The 22,386-nt window shown below is 58.4% G+C and overlaps 1 protein-coding gene across 2 annotated transcripts in view; it reads left to right on the plus strand.

The window, feature by feature from the left end:
- The window catches only part of ADCY3 (adenylate cyclase 3), a 92,238-nt gene that overhangs the window by 62,987 nt on the left and 6,865 nt on the right, over nucleotides 1-22,386 (plus strand). For both annotated transcript variants that reach the window (XM_021087777.2, XM_085019736.1), the window contains 12 exons: nucleotides 5,974-6,104; nucleotides 6,494-6,605; nucleotides 6,785-6,912; nucleotides 8,257-8,415; nucleotides 9,374-9,551; nucleotides 16,021-16,149; nucleotides 17,303-17,445; nucleotides 17,607-17,768; nucleotides 18,889-18,976; nucleotides 19,756-19,872; nucleotides 21,528-21,787; nucleotides 22,071-22,136. In XM_021087777.2, coding sequence (XP_020943436.2) covers nucleotides 5,974-6,104; nucleotides 6,494-6,605; nucleotides 6,785-6,912; nucleotides 8,257-8,415; nucleotides 9,374-9,551; nucleotides 16,021-16,149; nucleotides 17,303-17,445; nucleotides 17,607-17,768; nucleotides 18,889-18,976; nucleotides 19,756-19,872; nucleotides 21,528-21,787; nucleotides 22,071-22,136 — 1,673 coding nt within the window. The remainder of the gene's footprint in view (nucleotides 1-5,973; nucleotides 6,105-6,493; nucleotides 6,606-6,784; nucleotides 6,913-8,256; nucleotides 8,416-9,373; nucleotides 9,552-16,020; nucleotides 16,150-17,302; nucleotides 17,446-17,606; nucleotides 17,769-18,888; nucleotides 18,977-19,755; nucleotides 19,873-21,527; nucleotides 21,788-22,070; nucleotides 22,137-22,386) is intronic.

Raw genomic sequence — 22,386 nt, forward strand, 5'->3', positions numbered from 1 at the left:
GCCACTCCATCAGAGGAACCAGGACAAACCCCTTGGCTCCTCCATGCCTCCGATTAAGGCACCTGCAAAATGGAGCCACTGCTGCACACTTGTGGAAATACGGGGAGACGGGAGAGCTTTAGTGTGAGCAGAGGGACAGCGTTCATGTGGGTCGTCGGTGTTGGTGTTCCTGTGCCTGGTGAGTCGCTTTGCTTCTGAGAACTGCAGAGGGAAGCCAGCCCGGGGTGCTGGTTCCGTCGCGGGGTTCCGTCGCGGGGCTCCGCCATGGGCTGTGGGCTCGCCCTCGATTCACACCTGACCGCCCATCTCCCGTCTCAGGTGAGAGCCAAGCGGGCCTGGGAGTCCGCAGCCAGCCCGCCGGCCTTGCGGGGATCGTCCCTTTTTAAGGAAACTGGGGTAGTTGCAGACCAGCTGGGGTCAGGGTCACAGCTGGAGGAAACAGGAAGTTTTGTGTTTATGTCCAGTTTAAAACATACTTTTAAAAAGCAGCAGCAGCAACAGTATAACAAGCATATAGCAATTTTGGAAAACATTTCACGTTGCCCTTTAGTTCCACCTCCCACAGTAAGTTCCCCTTGTCTCTCTTGCATATTTCCTTGTCCCTTTATGGAGATGCGTGTATATCCAGCAAGGAAGACAGTTTGGTGTCTTGCTCTTCTTTCATCATTTTCTTGTTAACATTTTTTCATCAAGGTCATTTTTGAGGTTGCATAATCTTCCATCCAGAGGCTGTGTCACAATTTAATGAGCCATTTTCTGGGCATTTGCACTGCTTATAGTTTTTTCCACAAGTGTAAGTGATGCTGCAAGGAGGTTCTTCTAGCACATAACTCTTTTTACTTCTTCTGGATGATTTCTGTTGGGTAAACCCCCGGGGGAACCATTAATGTGGGTCAGAGGCTTGGAACAGTCCTATGACTCCCCAAACATATAGCAACTGCTGTTTTAAGAAACCCGGGCTCTGCCTCTCTGCTGGGGAGACCAACCCACGTGCTCTCAGCTCTGGGCCCCGTGGCGGCTCTGGGTGGCCCCTCTGCTGTCCACCCCTGTGCCCCGTGGGACCCGCCAGGCAAACGTACCTGGATCCCAGCTCCTTCCTTCTCCAAGGACACGTGTGAGCCTTTGGGGTGTTTACGCGGAACTCTGAGACTAGACATCCAGGATCTCATGTATGTATGAGATTTTTTTTCTAGAAAATCTGTCAAGAGCATCATACATTCTTAAAAGGGGCCAGGATCCGGGGATAGGTTTAGAATCTCTGAAATACAAGGGCCAACAAGGTCAGCACCAACAGGGGCCCCAGGAAAGTGGCTGTAAGTGAAGAGGGCCTGGGGCCCCTGGAGAGGGGGCAGCTGGGTGAGAAGGAATGTTCCAGAGAGAGTGATGCTGAGAGGAGCAAAGCAGGAAGGGGTGCAGAGAAAAGCCAGTAGTCCAGCTCGTCTACCCAGGAGGGGCCCTGAGGGAATCGGGGGGGACCTGAACCAGAAAGGCAGGTGGGTGTCATAGGGAGAAGGAGGCGGGTAGGGAGCCGTCCACCGGTGTGAAGTTCCGATGTAGAAGGTTGGACGGGAGAGCAGCGGGAGCAGAGCCTGGCTCTTAGCAAGTCCTGGGGTTGCGACAGGGCCCAGACCTGGGGGGGGCAGCTGGCAGGGGAGGGCAGCCCCTCCTTCACTGCCCGCTTAGCCACTTTCCTGCTTCTGCCCTCCGCCTACTAGAATGTTCTTTTCTGTTGAGACCATTGAAAGCTGCATGTTGCATTTTTTCTCATAGTTCACATTGTCCTTTCTTCTGCGTCCGCCTGCTTCTTATTTAAGCCCCGTTTTATCCGAGTGACTTAGGTGGGCTCTGCCTGCTTAACCCTCTGTGGTTGGTTTCCATAAACCACACGGGTAAATTGGGAGCCTTAATTTGCACCCACAGCTGCTTTTTTGTTATTTTAAAAACTGAGGAGTTCCAGTTGTGACTCAGCGGGTTAGGAACTCAGCTAGGATCCATGAGGTTGCAGGTTCGATTTCTGGCCTCACTCAGTGGGTTAAGGATGTGGCATTGCTGCCAGCTGTGGCATAGGTCATAGGTGCAACTCAGATCCCGTGTGGCTGTGGCTGTGGCATAGGCCGGCAGCTGCAGCTCCGATTCCACCTCTAGCCTGGGAACATCCGTAGGGGCACCGGTGCTGCCCTAAAAAGGAAAATTAAATAAAAATAAAAATGGGCATTTGGGGTTCCCTCATGGCTCAGCAGGTTAAGGATCCAGCGTGGTCACTCCTGGGGCTCAGGTCACTGCCGTGGTTTGGGTTCAGTCCGTGGCCCAGGAACTTTTGCCGTGGTGTGGCCAAAAAGTTGGCGTTTAATGATTGTCTAATTTCCGATCAGCTCACAGGCTCCACACTCTGTGGACCTCAGGGCACCTGGGCTTGGGGCGTCAGGGCCACACTGCTGTGTGCTTCTGCCACTGCCTTTGTCTTGCCCAGGTTGACAGCCTTGCAGCCCAGGCCCTGCTGGGAGGGGGCAGTGCAGACCACCACCCCCATGGAGTCCTGGCTTTTTTCCGGGGAAATCGGGGCCCAGGGCACCTCACAGGATTTGACCTGCCTCTGATGTCCCCAAGGTTCCCAGGGAGCCCAGAGCGGCTTTTCTGGGAGGACAGAGTTCTGGAGAGGAGTCGGCAGGGAGGGGAAAGGCCTGATCGTGTGGGCAGTGGCTGCTGAGCTTGTGGCAGGCAGGCGGCCGGGCAGCGCCGCCCTGCGACTTTCCTGATCCTTGGTGTCCCGTGCCCTGTCTGCCCTTCCCCAGCCCACCAGGCTCTCCCCCACGCCACCGCTCCCACGCCTGCCTCTTCCCCGGGCTCGCGGGCGCCCCCCATGGACATGTCAGCGAAGGAGGACGAGAGGCTGAGACGCGCCTGGAAGGCGGGCCCCCTCTCTGTGCCCGCTCACCACCCCGCCTGGACCAGGCAGTGTTCACAGGGCCTGGCCAGGGACAGTAAGGGCTTTCTGCTAACCCTGAGGTCCCCCTGGAACTCGTCATCTCTGAACCCAGGGCCAGTTTGAAAGCCTTGGGGACGTTTAGACCTCGTCTTTCTGAAACTTTCTGTCCCAATGCCCTCAGTGACACTTCGCATTGAGTGACACAGGAACAGCTAAAGTATTTAGAGCACCTGCCATGTGCAGACACTGTTCTAAGTGCTTTCTGGTAACGAGGCATTCAACCCTCCTGTTTTACGGATGAGGACACCAGGGCCCGGGGAAGTTTAGAGATGGGCTGGTGCCCTGTAGCGAGTGATGGCAGCGCTGGGGTCTGAGCCAGGCAGAGCAGGGCTGCACACAGGGTGGTCCAGGACCCCCGGGATTCCTGCCCCAGCCCTCACTGCTGTCCCCTGCCTCTCCTCCTCCCCCTGGGGACCCCAGCCGCCCTTTCCCCAGGCTGCCCTCGAGAGCTGGCTGGACCTCGTGTCTCTGGCTTTTCTTGAAAATCCTCCCAGGGGCTCATCTTCCCAAGCAGAGGACTTTCCCACAGCGGCTGGTTCTGCACAGCTCCTGGCCTGGGGCCTCCCCGCCCTGCACGCGCCAGGCGCCCCGAGTCCTCAGCCCCTGCTCTGCCCTGGCTGCAGGGCCCGGGAGACCTGGTCGCTGCTTCCTGGGCTCAGGTGGAGGCAGGCAGGGCGCACTGGGCTTATTTTGGCTTCTCATTCCTGAGCTGTAACGGTGCTGTCTGCAAGGTTCTCAGCAGCAGAGGAGACATTGCTGGGGAAGCGGGAGGGTAACAGGAGGAACCACTGGACGGGCTCGGGCTAGAGCCCGAGCCGGGCATGCCGGCCACAAGGGCTCTCCTCATTATGATGGAGGGGTTCACGGCAAGAAAGAGGATTGATTCTCCCTGTGAAAACAGAGATGGGACACAGAGACCTCCCTGTGTGGTGGGCGAGCAGGTGGGGGCTCTGCAGACCCGCCTGGGAGCAGGGAGGGGCCCCCCCCCCCCCCCGCCGCCAAGCTGTCTTCTTCAGGGGACCCAGGCTCCAGCCCTCTGGCTTAGTGGGGGCTGAGGCCTGGGTACAACACCAGACTCTGGGGGGCCCTCTTGGCTGCCCCCCCGCCCCCAGAAGAGAAGAGTCGACCTCCATGGCTCGGGGCTCCTGCCTCAGAGCTGGGTGTCTGGCCTCAGGGCCGACTGACACCTGAGCACAAGTGGGCAGGGCCCTCCCCGTCCAGGCCTGTGGTGGGAGGTGAGACCCCACCCCTGGACCTGCCAGACTGGCATCACTGCTGAGGCTTGGGACCTGCAGCCTCAGTTTCATGCAGCCTCCGTGATCCCTGGTCAGGACCCTAGGTGCTGTGGACACAGGCAGCATGGAGTGGTTTTCCAGCCTCTCCTCCTGGGCCCGTGAGCCCTGCCCCCGCCCCCCAACCCAGTGCTGACCCTGCAGCTCCAGCCTCGGAGTCAAAGGCTGCACCCTCCTGCCACATTTCTGTCCCCCAGCTCCCTCTGCCTCCTGCTGCACCCCCACTGCTCCCGGGCTGACTTTGTTTCCCGCTGCCTCGTCCGCGGGCCTCAGCTTAGTCACCCCCTTGCCGTGAGCCACAGTCTTCTCGCTCCCGTCTAGTTTCCATCCTACCAGCCTCTGCCTGAGGTTCTGAGCGTCCCCCTGCCACCCTTCCCTGGGCACCGCCATCACCACCTCCCCCACCCCCGGGGGCACAGGGCAGTTCCCTCCTGACAAGGTGCCGCTGTCTGGGTCTCTCCCTCCTCTCACCCACCCTCCGGCACCCCCTCTGTCCCCAGCCTCTTCTCTCTCGCGTCCCCTGCTGCTCAGTCTGACCCCTGGCTTCAGAGCTGCAGGCTCAGCCCACCAGCCCCTGGGCATCCACCTGCAGGGCATCCCCGCACCTCCGGGACCAAACTCCCACCTCGCCCACCCCCTCCCTCCTTTTCCAGTATCCCGATGCCGGCATCGCCCACCCAGAAGCCCAGGCCCATCACCCCGCGTATAGGCGCCTCCTGAGAGTCCGGGGCCCTCGGCTGCCAGCCCCCCTTCCTCAGGCCCGGCTCTGTCTGGAGCACTGCAGGGGGTCCTCTGAGGGGCCGAGGTTCCCCAGCTCTCAGGAAGGCGTCCCCGTGCCTGGCCCGCCGCAGGTGGCCCTTCCCTTTCTGGAAAGGGCCAGCTAGTACATTTTTGCGGCCTTGTGGACCACGTGGTCTCTGTCACAGCTGCTCAGCTCTGCTGCTGTGAAGAGAAATGGCTGTAGACAACGTGTGAACTGGGGCCAGGAGACTTGCTTTGTGAAACAGGCAGCAGGTGGCTTAGGCCCCCAGGTGGCGGTTTGCTGGCCACGCAGCCCACTTGCCGCCTGGAGCTGGTGCGGTTGTGCACAGGGCTCCCTCTGACGGGATGTCCTTGGCATCTTGGCCCGCAGGCCTCAGCCAAGCCTCGCTCCTAGGAAGCCCTCCTGGATTGCCCTCCAGCTCCTTGGACGCCCTGCCTTCCTTTTCTCTTGGCACTCGGCCCCCTGTGCCGCCTCGGTGCCTCTCCCACTGCGCTGAGGGCGCAGAACCCCTAGACCCGCAGCCCTGCAGGGGAGGGGCTCGCTCGTCTTTGTAGTCTGGCACCTGGCACGGGACCTGGCCTGTTGTAGGTCTTCGATCTCGTGGAGTCTGGAGGCCCCCGTGATGGTCCTGTGTGAGGTGAGGTGGGTCACACAAAGGCCTGCCCTCAAGGGTGCAGGGAGGCAGTGTCACACGTCCTGTGGCGAGGGGCACGGGGCCAGGCCTGAGTGTCTTCACTGTTTCTGAGCCCTGCCAGTGCAGGAATTGACCAGTCCTGGGCCTCCAGCTGTTTCCCAGCATGGGATCTGCGCTGTAAGGCCTCCGTGGAAGGTCCCCTTTCCTGGCTGACATCTGTCACCAGGATCACAGCGTTTCCTCCCCGAGGGTCCACAGCTGCCCCTGCCCGCCCCCCTCACCGTCTCCTCCCCCACAGGAGAACCTTATGCTCTCCATCCTGCCCAAGCACGTGGCCGATGAGATGCTGAAAGACATGAAGAAGGACGAGAGCCAGAAGGACCAGCAGCAGTTCAACACCATGTACATGTACCGCCATGAGAACGTCAGGTGCGCCAGCCCCAGGCACGGGCTCCGAGCACAGGCACGGGCGGGGCCGGGGCTTTTGGGGGGTTGGCTGAGCCCTGTGGGGTTTGAGAGTCGTCCCTGGGGACTAGAAGCACCGCCACTCCCACAGCGTGAGCCTCAGTGCCTGGCGAAAGCGGCCTTGCTGCCGGATGGGGGGCCGAGCCGGGCCACGAGGAAAGCCCCATTGCTGTGCAGAATAAGCAAAGCACCAGAGCCCTGAATGCGCCCTGGCTGTGCCAGGGTCTCACCGCTTTGGGGCTTGAGCCAAGGACCTGGCTGCCTGAGGGCTGCAGCGGGCACGGGCAGTGGAGCCGGCGTGGGGCCTGGCACACCGTCCAGGGCCTCACCGCCCTGGGCCTGCTCCCCCACAGCATCCTCTTTGCCGACATCGTGGGCTTCACCCAGCTGTCTTCAGCCTGCAGCGCCCAGGAGCTCGTGAAGCTGCTCAATGAGCTCTTTGCCCGCTTTGATAAGCTGGCAGCCGTGAGTATCCTGACCCGAGCCCCGCTTTCCAGGCGGGGCCCCCTTCCTGGCCTGGGCCTGTCCCCCCGCCCCCAGCCCCTACGACTTCCTCCCACCTGTGCTGCCCCTGCTTTCTGTGCCACGCGCCCCTCTGTGCCGAGGAGGGACTCGGGACCGTGGTCCACGCCCTGCCCCTGCAGAAATACCACCAGCTGCGGATTAAGATCCTGGGTGACTGCTACTACTGCATCTGTGGCCTGCCTGACTACCGGGAGGACCACGCCGTCTGCTCCATCCTCATGGGGCTCGCCATGGTGGAGGCCATCTCGTAAGTTGGGCGGGAAGGGGGCTCCCAGAGCGTGGACCCCAGCCCTGGACCGTGTGGGAAGCCAGCCTTCCTCCCCGATCTGTCTTGGTGGGCCCTGCACAGCCCACGGGCCCTGAGGAGGGTTGGGTCGGGCTGTGATGCGGGTGTTGGGGGGGTTGGTCAGAGTGTGATGTGGGGGTTGGGAGGGTTGGTTGGGCTGTGCTGCGGGTGTGGTGAGGGCTGGTCAGGCTGTGATGTGGGTGCTGTGGGGGCTGGTTGGGGTGTGATGTGGGTGTGGGGAGGTCGGTAGGTGGCTCAGTCTGAGCTCTGACAGTCGGGCTGGGCTTTTCCTTTTCACCGCTGGGGGAAACTGCAAGGCTTCCACAGCCTTCCAGGGGTGCTTTTCTAGCCTTAGTCCACGCTGTTTTTCTCTGCTGAAAAAACTTCATCATGAAATTCTGCCACCTCGCATTTGCTTAATTTTCCTCCCAAGCGTCCCCGTACCTTCCGTCCGTGTCTCCTCCTCATGACCCGGGACACACAGGTTGAACGCTCCATGCCCGTCTCCTGGGTCAGGAAGTCCAAGTGACCGCTGAGGTCCTGGGGTGTTTGGGCCGCAGGGACGGGGCTGGAACCGGGCCGCTGAGCTCCCGGCCAGAGCTCCCGCCGGCACCGCCGTGAGCCGCCAGGACGGTGACCTCTGCCTCCCCGGCTCTTCCCGTGGCTGTCACTGCGCCCCCAGGCTTGGTGATCCCCAGAGGGGACCCTCCCATCAACTCAAGGCCTCGGGGGGGGGGGGGGCCCTGGGTGGCAACAGACCCCAAAGCTTCTTGCTGAGTCCAGGAATTGGGTACGTGCTTCGTCACTGCCTCCGTGGGAGTATTTTGGCGTTTTTACCATCTTCCAGGGAAAGCCCTTTCTAGGACTGGCTGGAAAGCAGCAGACGCGCCTCTGCCCCGGGCCGTAGTTCAGGGTTAGGGACTTTTGGCTCCACTCCCACCACCAGCAGGCAGGGGTCTGAAATTGGTGCTTGCCGCCCCTGGAGTTCTCAGGCCAGGGGCTGTTCTGCTCTGCACATGCGGCATCTGGCCCGGGGCCTGGTTGGAAGAGGGCAGCAGGAGCTCCTTCGGGCAGAGGGTCCCTGCTCCTTCTCCACCCCCGACACCATCACTGATCACACGGGCCTGTGGTTGCTGAATCTGGGCTCGGGCCGAGGCCTGCTGTAACCCCAGCTGTGGGCCACTCAGATGCAGGCTCAGAGCTGGAGGTGGCCAGCCAGCCCCTCCACCTGGATGGGGGTTGGGTCCGGGCTGACCCCCTTGCTGCAGGCAGGCCCGACCCTCCTCCTTCATGTGTGCCCGGCAGGTACGTGCGGGAGAAGACGAAGACTGGGGTGGACATGCGAGTGGGGGTGCACACGGGCACCGTGCTGGGGGGCGTCCTGGGCCAGAAGCGCTGGCAGTATGATGTGTGGTCCACCGACGTCACCGTGGCCAATAAGATGGAAGCAGGCGGTATCCCTGGGTAAGTGTGCTTCCCTCCCCGGGTGGCAGGTGTGGGCGGAGGAAGGGGGCACCATCCCATCCATCCTTCAGAGCTGTGCCCACCAGGGACGAGGGGCCTTGGAGAAGGGGCCCTTCCCACCCAGGAGCAGCGTCCTTCCCCCAGTGCCTGCCTTCTGGGCCTCCCCTGCCCTGGCCTCTGCAGGACTCTGTCCCCTACCCGTTGTGGGGCTCTGGGGCCGGGCCATAGCTCCTTCAGGGTGCAAGTCTCCCCAGAGGGCGTCGTCACCAGTGCCAGGCCGCATACCGGCTCTGGGGCAGCCACCCACAGCTCCTGGACATCTTTCCTGAGTTCTTTACAGAGCCTGCCAGGTGCGCGGGGTGGGCCCTGTAGCGCAGCCCTCCCCGCCTGGTCAGGGAGCTTCCCTTAGACGTGGTCACAGTTCTCTCCCTCGTGGTGACTCCCCAGAAATGGGTTATTACCCCCAACAGCAGGTGTTGCAACTGAGAATCACCCAAGCTGGGTAACAATCAGACCTCGTGGCCTTAGTGTTCAAAGCAGACTTCGCATTCCTTATGCTGGAGTTCCTGCTGTGGAGCAGTGGGTTAAGAATCGGACTAGAGTGGCTCAGGTCTCTGTGGAGGCGCAGGTTCGATCCTCAGCTCAGTGCAGGAGGTTAAAGGTGTGGCCACAGCTGTGGCTCAGATTCAGTCTGTGGCCTGAGAACTTGCATGTGCCGCAGCTGAGGACCTGAAAGAGATCCCTTAGCTTATTTGATACTCAGCTGCTGTGAGGACAGAGACCATCTCACTGATCCAAGGCTGAGGCTCAGAAGAGGGCAGGTGCCCATGCAGCCAGCTAGCACGAGGACTTGCCCGTCCCTGCCCCTGGGAGCCACGTCCCACGCCCGCACCGCCCCTGTCCCCAGGGTGGCGGGACTGCCCTGGCCTGTGCTCAGGCCACTGTCCCTGTGATCCAGGCGCGTGCACATCTCCCAGAGCACCATGGACTGCCTGAAAGGGGAGTTCGACGTGGAGCCAGGCGACGGGGGCAGCCGCTGCGATTACCTGGATGAGAAGGGCATTGAAACCTACCTCATCATTGCGTCCAGGCCGGAGGTGAAGAAGACGGCCGCCCAAAACGGCCTCAACGGCTCGGTGAGTCCCCGGCCCGCCCCCTGGCTCAGGGGAGGCCAAGGGAGGGACGAAAGGCCAGCCTGCAGAAGAGTCGGCAGGACTTGAAGCTGGAGGAGCAGCAGAGGCAGGCACAGGCTGACGTAAACCCAGCTCGGGGTCCCGTTGAGCAGACGGGTGGTGGCATCCTTTCCGAGGGACCGCTGGTTTCTGGGGGAAGCAGAAAGCAGGGTGACGTGCATGCAGAGGGGAGGCCCCTGGAAATTGACTGGTGCTCAGGAGGGCGGCTGGGTTGGAGATGAGGCCCCTGGCGGGAGAGAATGCAGAATGCCCGGAGGCAGCGGGACTGGAGGAGGAGGAGGACCAGGCAGGGAGGTGTGCCAAGAGGGAGACGACGAAGGGTCAGGAGGTGAAAGCCCTGCCGTCCTGCCCTCTGCTCTGCGCTGTGTGCTGTGTGCGGGGTAGAGGCCGTGGGGGGTGCCCGCGCCCTCGGCAGTTTCCCCGCCCCGCCCTGGCCCTGACCCCGCAGCATCCATCTGATTAGAAGCCACCAGCAGCTGCTGCAGAAATGGATCCATTTACCATCTGCTGCTAAATCTGGAAGTTACTCCTTCCTTTGTAATCTATTACTTAGCCCCCAGTCATGAGAATTGGCCAGTGGAGGAGTGTGGTGCTCTCAGAGGTGGCACGTCCTTTGGGACCATCCCGCAGGTGAGGCTTTGCCTCCCTCCCGCAGGTGAGGCTTTGCCTCCCTCTGGCTAAAGCAAAGCCCACTCTGGCGTAGCTTCAGGGGCTGTGGCTGATGAGACCAGGACAGTTTTAAAAGAAAACTGAGAAGTGGAGTTCCCGTCATGGCTCAGCGGAAATGAATCCAACTAGGAACCATGAGGTTGCGGATTCAATCCCTGGTTAAGGATCTGGCGTCGCTGTGAGCTGTGGTGTAGGTTGCAGACGCAGCTCGGATCTTTCATTGCTGTGGCTGTGATATAGGCGGGCGTCTACAACTCCGACTCGACTCCTAGTCTGGGAACCTCCATATGCTGTGGGCGTGGCCCTAAAAAGCAACAAAACAAAACAAAACAGAACTAAGTTCCCTGGTGGCTCAGCAGGTTAAGGATCTGGCATTGTCACTACAGTGGCTTGGGTCACCGCCGTGGCATGGGTTCAGTCCCTCACCTGGGAATTTCCACGTGCTGCAGATAAAGCCAAAAAAAAAGGAAAAAAAAAAAGAAAACTAAGCACCTTCTGCCCCCCCCCAAGCGTATGGGATGACCAGCAGATCATTCCAGCACATTAACATAAGATTGATCCATTCAGCAGATCTGTCGTCACTACTCTTATTGTGTATTTCTGTGCATCCATTATTTTACTTAATCCTTAAGATGGTCCTGGGAGAAGGGGGCTGTTGTTATGCCCACTTTGCAGAGGAGGACACTGAGGCTCAGAAGGTTGCACAAGTTGTAGATCCAGCGGGTGGCAGAGCCAGCGTCTGAAACCACAGCCTGTGTCCCCAGCCCTCCAGCCTCGTTGTCCCCAGGTGCCTGTGGGTCTCTCCTGTGTGCAGGAGGTTACCCAAACCTGGCCCTGGGGGGGATGCAAAGGTAGATGTGACGTGGTATCACCCCCGAGTAATTTAAATACCACTAGGTGCTGAGTATTAGAGCAGAGGGCAGTGCAAGGTATTTTGTGCCAAGTGTAAAATCTGAGCCACAGTAAACATTCTAAAGAACTTGGAAAAGTAGGAGGCTCTCCTGTAGGAAATTGAGAAACGCCAGGGTGGAAAGTAGAGCCCCATGAAATAGGACTTGTCCTTGCCCCCAAAATTCCTGAGTGCTGCAAACAGAACTTCAGTATCTTCGCTAGAGCAAGTTAAAGATTCAACTTACTAAGCCATCCTACGAGATGGTAATTGATGATCATTTAAGAAACCAGCTACATTTGTGAAGTGATGGAGAATTTACAGTTTCTGGCAGTAAAATTTATAACAAATTTTAAAATGCCATTCCTTTAAAAAAAATTACCCACAAATTTGATTGTACTAGGGACCACCTTGAAATCACAGAGCAGCAGTCAAATGTGTCTTTGTGACGGCCACACTCATTCCCATTTGTTCTAATCTTGTATTTCCGTAATTATTTTATGGAATCAGCCCTCGCGTGGTGCGTGAGTTGAATCAGGAGTTGTTTGCAGCACCTGCCACCCCCATGAGGGTGAAGGGGGCAGGGAAAGGGGGGCTTGGCGGTACCGTCTTCATGAAGCTGTTATCGCTTGAGTCATTATTCTGTTTTCCAGTTAAAGTTGAGTGTGTGGACATGTAGCTTGAAACAGTAGCACAGACAGTCTGGTTGAGTGGGAGTGGGGTCCGGTCTGTGGGCTGTCGGGCCCTGGGGCCGGGGATGCTGTCGCACAGGACAGGAGCACAGGTGACAGCTGTCGCATGAACTGGAGTGAGACTTTCGACATCCACCAGACATTTAAGTGGCTCCACCAGTCCTGTATCTCATGGGAATGCAGGCAGTGTTCTCTTCAAAACTAATTGCACGGACAGCCCGAGGCAAACCAGGTTTTCAGGGCTTTGTAAAGTTGTCTTTTAACTGTTTCTTAGTGTCCTACCTAAAAAATGTAAACTTCTCAAAGTGGAAAAGGTGGGTTATAGGTTCTGTACATTGAAAGTTTAACCCCTTGCTCACATCCCGCCACCCTCCCCGAGCCCTTGCTAGTGACTCTTGACTCTCTTTTATCTTGGTCCATTTGAAGCATGAAACTGGTCTCTCAGTGTCTTGATCTCATTTCTTAGGCATTAGTGAGACTGGACACTGCACCATGGTTGTCAGCCTGCTAATTCTCTTCCGTGGGTTGCATAGTCACATCCCACCTTCGACGGCTTTTGTCCACCTCTCTGATGTGCAGGTGCTCTTTGTGAGATGAGGCTTTGTCATTCAGCATCCATCCATGCCGAGCCCAGCGCTATGGCACTTCTGTCTTGGGGATCTTAGAAGCTGAGCTCCTGTGGGTTTTAGCACGTGTCTTCCCTACAAGGCGCCGCTGCAGCAACCCGCAGCCCCTGGCCATTAAGTGGGCAACTTAGCACAACTGTCATAAGCCCGGGTGATTAGCTTAACCACCGTTTAGGAAGATGCTCTCAGGGGAGACAATGTCAGCAGGTCACCAGGTCTGCTCGGCAGGCAGCGAGTCAGAAGTCATGAAGCGCAGGGGATGTAGAGGAGACAGCGCGTGACGATGGCCCGAATGATAACGGGACAGGGGAAGGAAGGTGACAAGAGTGGCTTCCCTGGGTGTCAAAGGAGCAAATGCCGTTCCATTTGCAGAAACCTCTTCCCGGGGTTTAGCTGAACAAAGCAGTAAGGAGAGTGTGTTCAAAGTGCTTTAAAGACCTCTCCCATCTGTACTAACCTTGTCACTCTCGCCCGTGTTTCTTTTCTTCTTCTTCTTTTTTTTTTTTTTTTTTTTTTTTTTTTTTGACCATGCTTGTGTCAGGCAGAAGTTCCCAGGCCAGGGATCGAACCTGAGCCACAGCAATGACAATGCTGGATCCTTAACCACTAGGCTACCAGGGAACTCCACTCATGCATGTTTTAAATGCTAAGTCCAACAACTCCTATATTGAGTTGAGATCTCAGCCTCAACCAGCATCCCTGCCCTGAACTCACAGCCACGTGGGTGACAGGCAGCCCAGGGTGAACAGGTCCAGAGCCGGGCTTCGATGTCGCCCCACCCTGCAGCCTGCTCCTCCTCGGTCTTCCCCTTCTCAGCGGTGGCAACTCCCTTCCTCTAACTGCTCAGACCAAAGACTTGGAAGACATCCTTGACCCCTCTCTACACGCCCCTAGCCCCTTCCTCCAAGAGCCACCTTCGACCTTCTCTTCCTAGCCCCTTGCAGCCACTGTCCCAACCGAGGCGTGGCCATCTCAGGCCTGGGTTATCAGTGGTCCTCCAGTGGACGTGCTTTCCTGCCCCTGCCCCGCCACCTTCTGTCCCCGCACAGCAGCCAGAGTGATCCTGCTGGAATGTTATGCGGAATCACGTCTCCCACCCACCCGCCAGAGTTCCTGTTGTGGCTCACCAGGTGACAAACCTGACTAGTATCCACGAGGATGTGGGTTCGCACCCTGGCCTTGCTCAGGGGGTTAAGGATCCGGCATTGCTTTGGCTGTGGTGTAGGCTGGCAGCTCTAATTCGACCCCTAGCCTGGGAAGGTCCATATGCTGCAGGTGCGGCCCTAAAAAAAGGCAAAAAAAAAAAAAAAAAAAAAAAAATCACGTCGGCCCCCAAGTTCAACACCCTCTACGTGTCTCCCATTGCGCTCAGGAAGAACCCGAGTCCCATGAGGTCGGGGAGACCCCATCCTTTCACTTGCTCTGGGGGGGTGGGGGGTGGGGCTCCAGCGGCACAGGCTTCCCCTGCTGCTCAGACCCTCCGGGCCACACCTGCCCCAGGCTTCTGGCTCCCTGGAGCCCGTGCCGTCCCCGAGAGCTGTGTGATGTGCTCGCTCCTTCAGGGCATCACCCTGATGCCATCTTCTCAGTGACAACTCCCTGACCCCGACAGTCACACTCGCCAGCAGCCCCTGTGCCCCCTTTCCCACTCTGCCTCTCTCCAGAGCACTACTGGCCCAGGACGGTGGTCATTTACTGTACTTCGCTGCTGTCTGTCTGTCTGTTCCTAGTAGAGTGTGAGCTCCAGGGTCAGGACAGTTTGTCCTTGTCCCCAGGAGTTAAAACACTTCTTGTCACATGTAGGTTCTCAGTGATTACTTGCTAAATCAATGAATGACCCGTTTCACTGTATATAGCACGTAATTTGCTCGGTCAGGGAAAAATACTAGTCATTGGGAATTTCTTCAGACTTCTGGAAGGCATTTGACAAGGCTCGACATTTGATCTCAGCGTCACTGTGTTGCTGAGTTACTGTTTTAGAAATAAGAGTCAGAAAATAGGGTCTTTCTCTGCTTGGAAAAATCTTAATACTAGGCATTGAAACTAGGAAATTATAGCATTTTAAAATTGATATTCTAGGAGTTCCCATCATGGTGCAGCGGAAATGAATCCAACTAGCATCCATGAGGATGCGGGTTCGATCCCTGGCCTCGCCTGGTGGGTTTAGGATCTGGCGTTGCCGTGTCTGTGGTGTAGGCCGGCAGCTGTAGCTCTGATTCAACCCCTAGCCTGGGAACTTGCATATGCCACAGGTGTGGCCCTAAAAAGTAAAAAAATAAAATAAATAAAATTGATGTTCCGGAGGAGGAACTGAGGAGTGAGATTTTTTTATATAATGATTTTTATTTTTTTCCATTATAGCTGGTTTACAGTGTTCTGTCAATTTTCTACTGTACAGCAAGGTGACCCAGTTACACATAACATGTATACATTCTTTTTTCTCACATTATCATGCTCCTACATAAGTGACCAGACATAGTTCCCAGTGCTACACAGCAGGATCTCATTGCTTATCCATTCCAAAGGCAATAGTCTGCATCTATTAACCCCAAGCACCCCATCCATCCCACTCCCTCCCCCTCCCCATTGGCAACCACAAGTCTGTTCTCCAAGTCCATGATTTTCTTTTCTGTGGAAAGGTTCATTTGTGCCATATATTAGATTCCAGATGTAAGTGATATCATGTGGTATTTGTCTTTCTCTTTACAACTTAACTTCACTCGGAATGAGAGTCTCTAGTTCCATCCATGTTGCTTCAAATGGCATTACTTTGTTATTTTTTATGGCTGAGTGGTATTCCATTGTGTATACATACCACATCTTCCTAATCCAATCATCATTGTTTCCATGTCCTGGCTATTGTGAATAGTGCTGCAGTGAACATGCGGGTGCATGTGTCTTTTTAAAGTAGAATTTTGTCTGGATATCTGCCCAAGAGTGGGATTGCTGGGTCATATGATAGTTCTATGTATGGCTTTCTAAGGTACCTCCATACTGTTCTCCATAGTGGTTGTACCAACTTACATTCCCACCAACAGTGCAGGAGGGTTCCCTTTTCTCCACACCCCCTCCAGCATTTGTTATTTGTGGATTTATGAATGATGGCCATTCTGACTGGTGTGAGGTGGTATCTTGTGGTAGTTTTGATTTGCATTTCTCTAATAATCAGTGATGTTGAGCATTTTCTCATGTGCTTGTTGGCCATCTGTATATCTTCCTTGGAGAAATGTCTCTTCAAGTCTTTTGCCCATTGTTCAATTGGGTTGTTGGCTTTTTTGCTGTTGAGTTGTATAAGTTGCTTATATATTCCAGAGATTAAGCCCTTGTCCGTTGCATCGTTTGAAACTATTTTCTCCCATTCTGTAAGTTTTCTTTTTGGTTTCCTTTGCTGTGCAAAAGCTAGGAGTGAGATTTTGAAGTCTCTGAGGCTTCTCAATTCTAGCGGGAAGATTCCAGACTGAGAGTAAATCAGCCCCAGGCTGGGGAGGGCAGCTGGCAGTGTCTGGGGGCCCCAGTGACCGCCCCCTCTCTTGCAGGCTCTGCCAAACGGAGCGCTGCCTTCCTCAAAGCCCAGCTCCCCCGCCCTCATAGAGACCAAGGAGCCTAATGGGAGTGTCCACACCAGCGGCTCCACATCGGAGGAGGCTGAGGAGCAAGACGCCCAGGTACATGCAGGGCTGAGGCCCAGGATGTGGGCAGGGGCCGGGGAGGCCAAAGGTGCTACAGGCAGAGTCCTGTGCCAGGAGGGGGAGACCTGGCCAGCAGCCCGGGCTCTGCCCTTGGTAGCTGGGTAACCCGGGGCAGGTCACCTCCCCACCTGGCCCCAGCGTCTCCTCGTCAGTTACGCGGGGTGGGGGTGGGGTGGGGAAGGTCAGAAGCGGTGCTGACCCCTGAGGCCTTGTCTGCCTCTGATGCCCAGAATCCTGCAGATTTGAGGGCAGTGAGGACACCCACGGCACGAGCCCAGGCCCACTTGTTATTTGTGCTGACGGCTGTGCAGCCACAGTCTGGATTCTTGGGTTTGGAGTTGATGCTTTTCCTTTGTGACCGGCCACCCGGCTCCACCACCCCACTAGTGACCAGAATGGTATTTTTACTCCCTCGCTTCCTCCTCAGGTCTTCCTCCCCCACGTGAGCCATATCCGAGCTCCTTTGAGAGCTCCCCAGGGGTTTCTGTTGTGGCTCAGCGGTAACAAACCCAACTAGTATCCATGAGGATGCAAGTTCAATCCCTGGCCTCACTCAGTGGGTTAAGGATCCAGCGTTGCCGTGAGCTGTGGTGTAGGTCGCAGACACAGCTCGGATCTCACATTGTGGCTGTGGTGTAGGCCAGCGGCTGTAGCTCCGATCGGACCCCTAGCCTGGGAACCTCCATATGCTACAGGCATGGCCCTTAAAAAAAGAGAGAGAGAGAGAGAGCGCGCTCCCTTAAGCCCCAGGGTTGGGATTTCTCACACCTCCAAGGATGCCACTGTACCTGGCCATGTGACACCCCCATCCTTGTAGCAGGAGGTGCTAGGACTGCACTGAACTAGCAGCATCTCAAACATCATGTCTCCTGCTTGGGAGCCTAGTGGCTGCTGCCACTAATGGGCAGTCACTGCGGAGCATCTGTCAGGGGCCACAGGGCCTGGGACCTGGCATCCCAGGGAAGGAGGCCCAGGCAGGATGGGTGGGAACAGTAGGGAGACTCTTCCCGGGACATGGTTGAAAGCCGACAGGTTGGTGCTCCTGTGACCCCTTCTGTTCCCCCTCCCCAGCTCATCCATTCCCTCCTCCATCCCACCTGCTCCCCAACTCTGCCAAACTGCCTTGCAGGCTGACAACCCCTCATTCCCCAACCCTCGGCGGAGGCTGCGCCTCCAGGACCTGGCGGATCGCGTGGTGGACGCCTCTGAGGACGAGCACGAGCTCAACCAGCTACTCAACGAGGCCCTGCTGGAGCGGGAGTCCGCCCAGGTGTAAGTGGCCCTGCAGCCATCCAGCCCCCTGGCCCGTGGCACCTGCCTCGTCCGGCCCTGACGCGGGGTCCGGGCAGTTCGTCTTCTTAAGGATCCGGCCCCTTCCTGGCGGGTGGAGGCACATGTGGCGCGTGTGTCTCACGGGGCCTGTTCGCCCGCAGCGTGAAGAAGCGGAACACCTTCCTCCTGTCCATGCGCTTCATGGACCCCGAGATGGAGACGCGCTACTCGGTGGAGAAGGAGAAGCAGAGCGGGGCCGCCTTCAGCTGCTCCTGCGTCGTCCTGCTGTGCACGGCCCTGGTCGAGGCCCTCATCGACCCCTGGTGAGGAGGGGCTGGGGGAGGGAAGGCCACGAGCTCCCTAGGCCTGGGGGATGCGGCCTCAGCCAGAGCCCAACTCAGGGACCCGGTCTGGCCCCTGGCCCCGGCCCCCCGGCAGCCCCAGCGAAGACGCCCTCCTTTCTCCCTGCCCCGGGGGCCTCAGGACAAGACTAACCTCAAAATGGGGCTCCCTGGGGTCGAGGGAGTTGAGGGATGATGAGTCCAGGGGGAGGAGACCTTGCTGGGCGGGACACGCCTCAGCCTCAGCCTCTGGGCTCATCTTGCGAAGACGCAGGCTCTGGGCGCAGACCGCTTCCTCTCTCACCAGAGCGAGTCCTGGGGGCAAGGCAGGGTGTGCTGGGATCCCCTGCCCCTCCTCCCCACAGCCCATCGGCAGCTCACCCGGCTCAGGGAGTCCCCCCAGGACGGAGGGCGTGTGTAGCCCTGATCTGGCCACCACGTGGAGCCCTTGGACACGTCCCGTGGTCCCAGGTTCCAGATGCGGCTTGCTCGTTGTTCTGTGACCTTGGGCGCATTACTCGGGGCTCCTGGAGCGTCTGTTTACGCAGCCACGAGGCCCGAGGTGATGATGCTGATGATGCCTGTCCCGGCCACGGCAGTCGTGAGGGTTCATTCACTGCACGGTATTTAGGGCTGCTTGGGGCCTGGGGCTGAGGCCTAGGGTCGGCGCCCTCGGCAGTCAGCTGCTCCTGCCGCGCTCCCTCCTCGCATCATGGCAACGGGGCGGAGGCCTCGTTCCTCAGAGCCCCCTCCCAAGGTCTTACTGGGCTCTGCCCGGGGCACCTGCAAGTCTGTCCTTCTTTGGGAAACGTCCCAAAGAACAGTTACAGCTGGGGAGGGTCCCGTAGCCCCGGGCCCTGTGTGCAGCCAGCAGCCCCCGTCAGGGCCTCTTCTGATCTGTGCAGCAAGTGGCAGCAACTCCCTGATGCCACATGGAACTTTTCAGGTACAGGTTTGTGCCTTGCTTAGAGGGCCTGCCCTTCATCTCCCTTCCTTTGCCCTCCTGGCCCCTGATTCAACTCACTGCTCCCTCTGCTGCCCTTCCCACCACGCCGCCCCCCGCCCAAGCCCCCAGCCCACCCACCTCTTTTTTCTTTTACAGGCTAATGACAAACTACGTGACCTTTGTGGTTGGGGAGGTTCTGCTCCTGATCCTGACCATCTGCTCCCTGGCTGCCATCTTTCCGCGGGTAAGACACGCTCTTCTTGGGCACAGAGCCCCCTGGCGCGAGCAGCCCTCCCCGGGAACGTGGGCATTGGGGGAGCTGTGGCCAAGCAGGTCCCTACAAGTAGCTTCTTTCCATTGCGGAGGGTCAGGCATTGATCCGTTCGTTCATCACCCATCCCTTGACTGTCGGCCCTGCACCCTCCTTGGGCCTGGCCTGGAGCGTGCCCTGGCGAGAGAGCCAGAGGCTAGACGAGCGGCACCCTGGGTGGAAGAGCAGCGGAGGCCTGGCTAGAAGGTGGATGGGCCCTGGTTGAGAAGGACCCTGAAAGCCAGACGCAGGGGTTGGGACTTCGTCCTGTAAGGACCGGGTGCCAGGCAGAGGTTTTGATCAGAGTGACAAGGGAAAGGCAGTGTTTGAGGCAAAGTCACCCTAATTAATTGGAGGATTTGGGCATCGCTGCCCCAGGAAAGGCAGGAAGAGCCAGGCAGAGACAGCTGGCCCTCGGAGATTCTTCCTGACCCAGCTTCGCCGCCCAGAGACAGTGAGTGGCCCCCGCGGTGGCTGAGCCGCTCTGGGAAGGGCTCTGATGTGTGGCAGCTGCGGTGTTGCCCCGACCCCCGGCAGGATCGAGAGGGCAGAGCCGGCCCCCTGCACCTTCTCAGCTCTGCCGCAGGCAGGTCTTGGCCGACGCACTCGCAAGCACTGCTTCTAGGTTCCTGGAAAGCCTGGAGCAGAGCGGTTCGCAGGTATGTTTCGAGGGCCGTCATAGGCTCAGGGCCCTTGAAATTCCATCCTTCCAGGCCTTTCCTAAGAAGCTTGTGGCCTTCTCAACCTGGATCGACCGGACCCGCTGGGCCAGGAACACCTGGGCCATGCTGGCCATCTTCGTTCTGGTCATGGCAAACGTTGTGGACATGGTGAGCCCCTGTTGTCCTGCTGCGGGGACCTGCCCTCAGAGGGGCCTCTGAATTGGCCCGCACGAGCAGTGTGCCCATTGCTCCACCACCAGGCACAGGTTTGGGGGGACACCCAGCTTCCTAAACGGAGGACCCCAGGACTCTCCGGGTCTCCCCCAGCTCCTTGCTCCAGACCTTTTAATCTGTGTGACAATCCCAAGAGGTCAGGGTCATCTGTAGTTCGGTGTGAAAAAAAGGATGCTCAGAGAGGTTCAGTTACTTGTTTTAGGTCACACAGCCAGTAAGGAACAGAGTCCAGAACCAAGGCAGTTCTAAATCCCTCTTCTGTTTCCTCCCTCCATATTTGGCTGCTCAGAGACCCCGGTACTTAGGCTTTCTGCATGTCTTAAGTATCCCCCGCAGTGTGGCTAGTGTCAGGCATCTATCAGGACCAGGGCGGTAAACCAAGCTCTCTGCTTGGCTGTCAACCCTCTGAACGAGGCCAGACCTGCCGGAGGTGGGTCACTGGAGACGGCAGCTTCCCTCGCCAGGCAGGCAGCGGCAGACGAAATCCACTGCTCTGCCCTCCTCCGTTCACGCAGGTCCTGCGAGGGGCAGCCGGATGCTTTCCTGGGGAGAAGGGGTGGCAGCTGGAAGCCACCAGGCATTTACTGAGCCCGGGGTGCCTGGAGCTGTCCCTGGTGTTCTGCTTGCAGGCCTCACAGCTCCCTCCAGTGTCGGTACTAGAGACACCCGCGTAAAGAGGCCTACCTTGTGCAAATATGTTACATAATTTGCTTTATTCTCTTTAGCAATTGAAACACAGGGGAAAGCACAGCATGGAGACTTATTCTGGCAGCAGTGTAGGTGAAAAGCCCTGGGCCAGTGGATGCAAAGTCCAGCAGGAATGGAGTTAGGAGCCCCGGGAGCTGACATGCCCATGGGCTGCCGGTGCCCACAGGGCAGGGCGAGAAGCCCAGGCTGCTTGTCGGGACCCGTCTGGGGACCACTGTTTAACAGGGTCGCAGACACTGCAGGATGTCTGGGGGTCCAGTCATCAGTGCGGAGGTGGAAACTTAAGGAGGCGTGGAAACTTCCCCCAGTGCTAGACCCACAAGCCGGAGCTTCCCCAGAGCCAGACGAGTGCCAGGGGGTGAAGTAGGAAAAGCAGGTTGGATTCAGTTTATGGAGGCAGTTTCCATGGACCACATCTGCCCAGCGGTGGGACCAGCGACCAGACTCCAGAAATGAAGGGTCTGAGCAGAGACCTGCTGCCATGGCAGTGAAGCTGGGGGAGGGCTGACCGGCTGGCCCTTGGCCCCGCTGGCACAACAGTGTGACGTGGGCAAGGGCACGGTGGGTTCGAAGCCCAAAGACCAGACACTCGGTCTGGTGCCGGCTTCACCCCTGGCTGATCCTGCCACGTCGGGCAGGCACGGCCTGCGAGTTTTCTGTAGGATGGCAGCGGTCCTAAGCCCACTTTCGGTCCTCAGAGGAGCCGCCGGGAAAGCTCCCCGCAGGACTCGCTCACTTTCGTGTCCTGCGGCTGAATCGCCCCTTTCTGGGTGTTAGCGGGGGGCCCCGTGGGAAGGGGCGGGGGCCCGGGCGCGGCCGTCTCTGACCAGGGTCTGCTGTCCCCTCGCGCCCCGCGCGGCCCCGTGTGGCCCGGCCTCCAGCTCAGCTGTCTCCAGTCCGACGCGGGACCCGGCAACAGCACGGCGGGGGCGCGGCTGGAGGACGGCTGCGTGGAGAACCCCAAGTACTACAGCTACGTCGCGGTGCTGTCCCTCATCGCCACCATCATGCTGGTGCAGGTCAGCCACATGGTGAAGCTCACGCTCATGCTGCTCATCGCGGGGGCCGTGGGCACCATCAACATCTACGCCTGGCGCCCCATCTTCGATGAGTACGACCGCAGACGGTTCCAGGAACACGAGTAAGAGGATGCTTGTCTGGGGATCCGTGTGGTTTCCTTCCTCCCGCACCCCCGGCCCCCATTTCAAGGTCATGGGCCTGCACGGAGCCGGCTGTCTCTAGGGCTGGTCCGAGGCTTGTGTGGGAATCAGGGTTCGCGGCTTCTCACAGACGGGCCCACAGTGGGCGGGCTGTGATCCCAGGACAGATCCTTTCCACGCTTGGGGGGGGACCTCAGAGTCCGACGGGGCACCGGCTTCTTGTACCCAGATGGGGCCTAAGTGTGTTCTTATCTGTCCCGACAGCTTTCCCATGGTCGCCTTAGAGAAGATGCAGGTGTTTTCTAGCCCTGGGCTCAATGGCACTGACAGGTAAGGGGACTGCTTTTCCTGTCCTGGTCTGCGTTTTTGGCCCGTCTTCCAGAGACAGGGAGTCCACAGGCCAAACCCCCACGATTTCATCCTTCCAGAGGCGCCTCACGCAGGAGGCTCAAGCCAGAGGAGCTAGTGTGTGTCTCTGGGAGGCCGGAGCAGATTTTAGTACTGACCTGGCCACGCTGGCCCATCGTGGGTCAGAGAGTGAAGCTTGGAGAGCAGCGGCAGTGGGTCTAGAGGAGGCTGG

This window comes from Sus scrofa, chromosome 3, assembly GCF_054392235.1.
Source record: "Sus scrofa isolate SSC_HxYL_T2T_F1_AM1 chromosome 3, Sscrofa_HxYL_maternal_Yorkshire_Landrace_v2.0, whole genome shotgun sequence".
In the NCBI taxonomy this organism is placed as follows: domain Eukaryota; kingdom Metazoa; phylum Chordata; class Mammalia; order Artiodactyla; family Suidae; genus Sus; species Sus scrofa.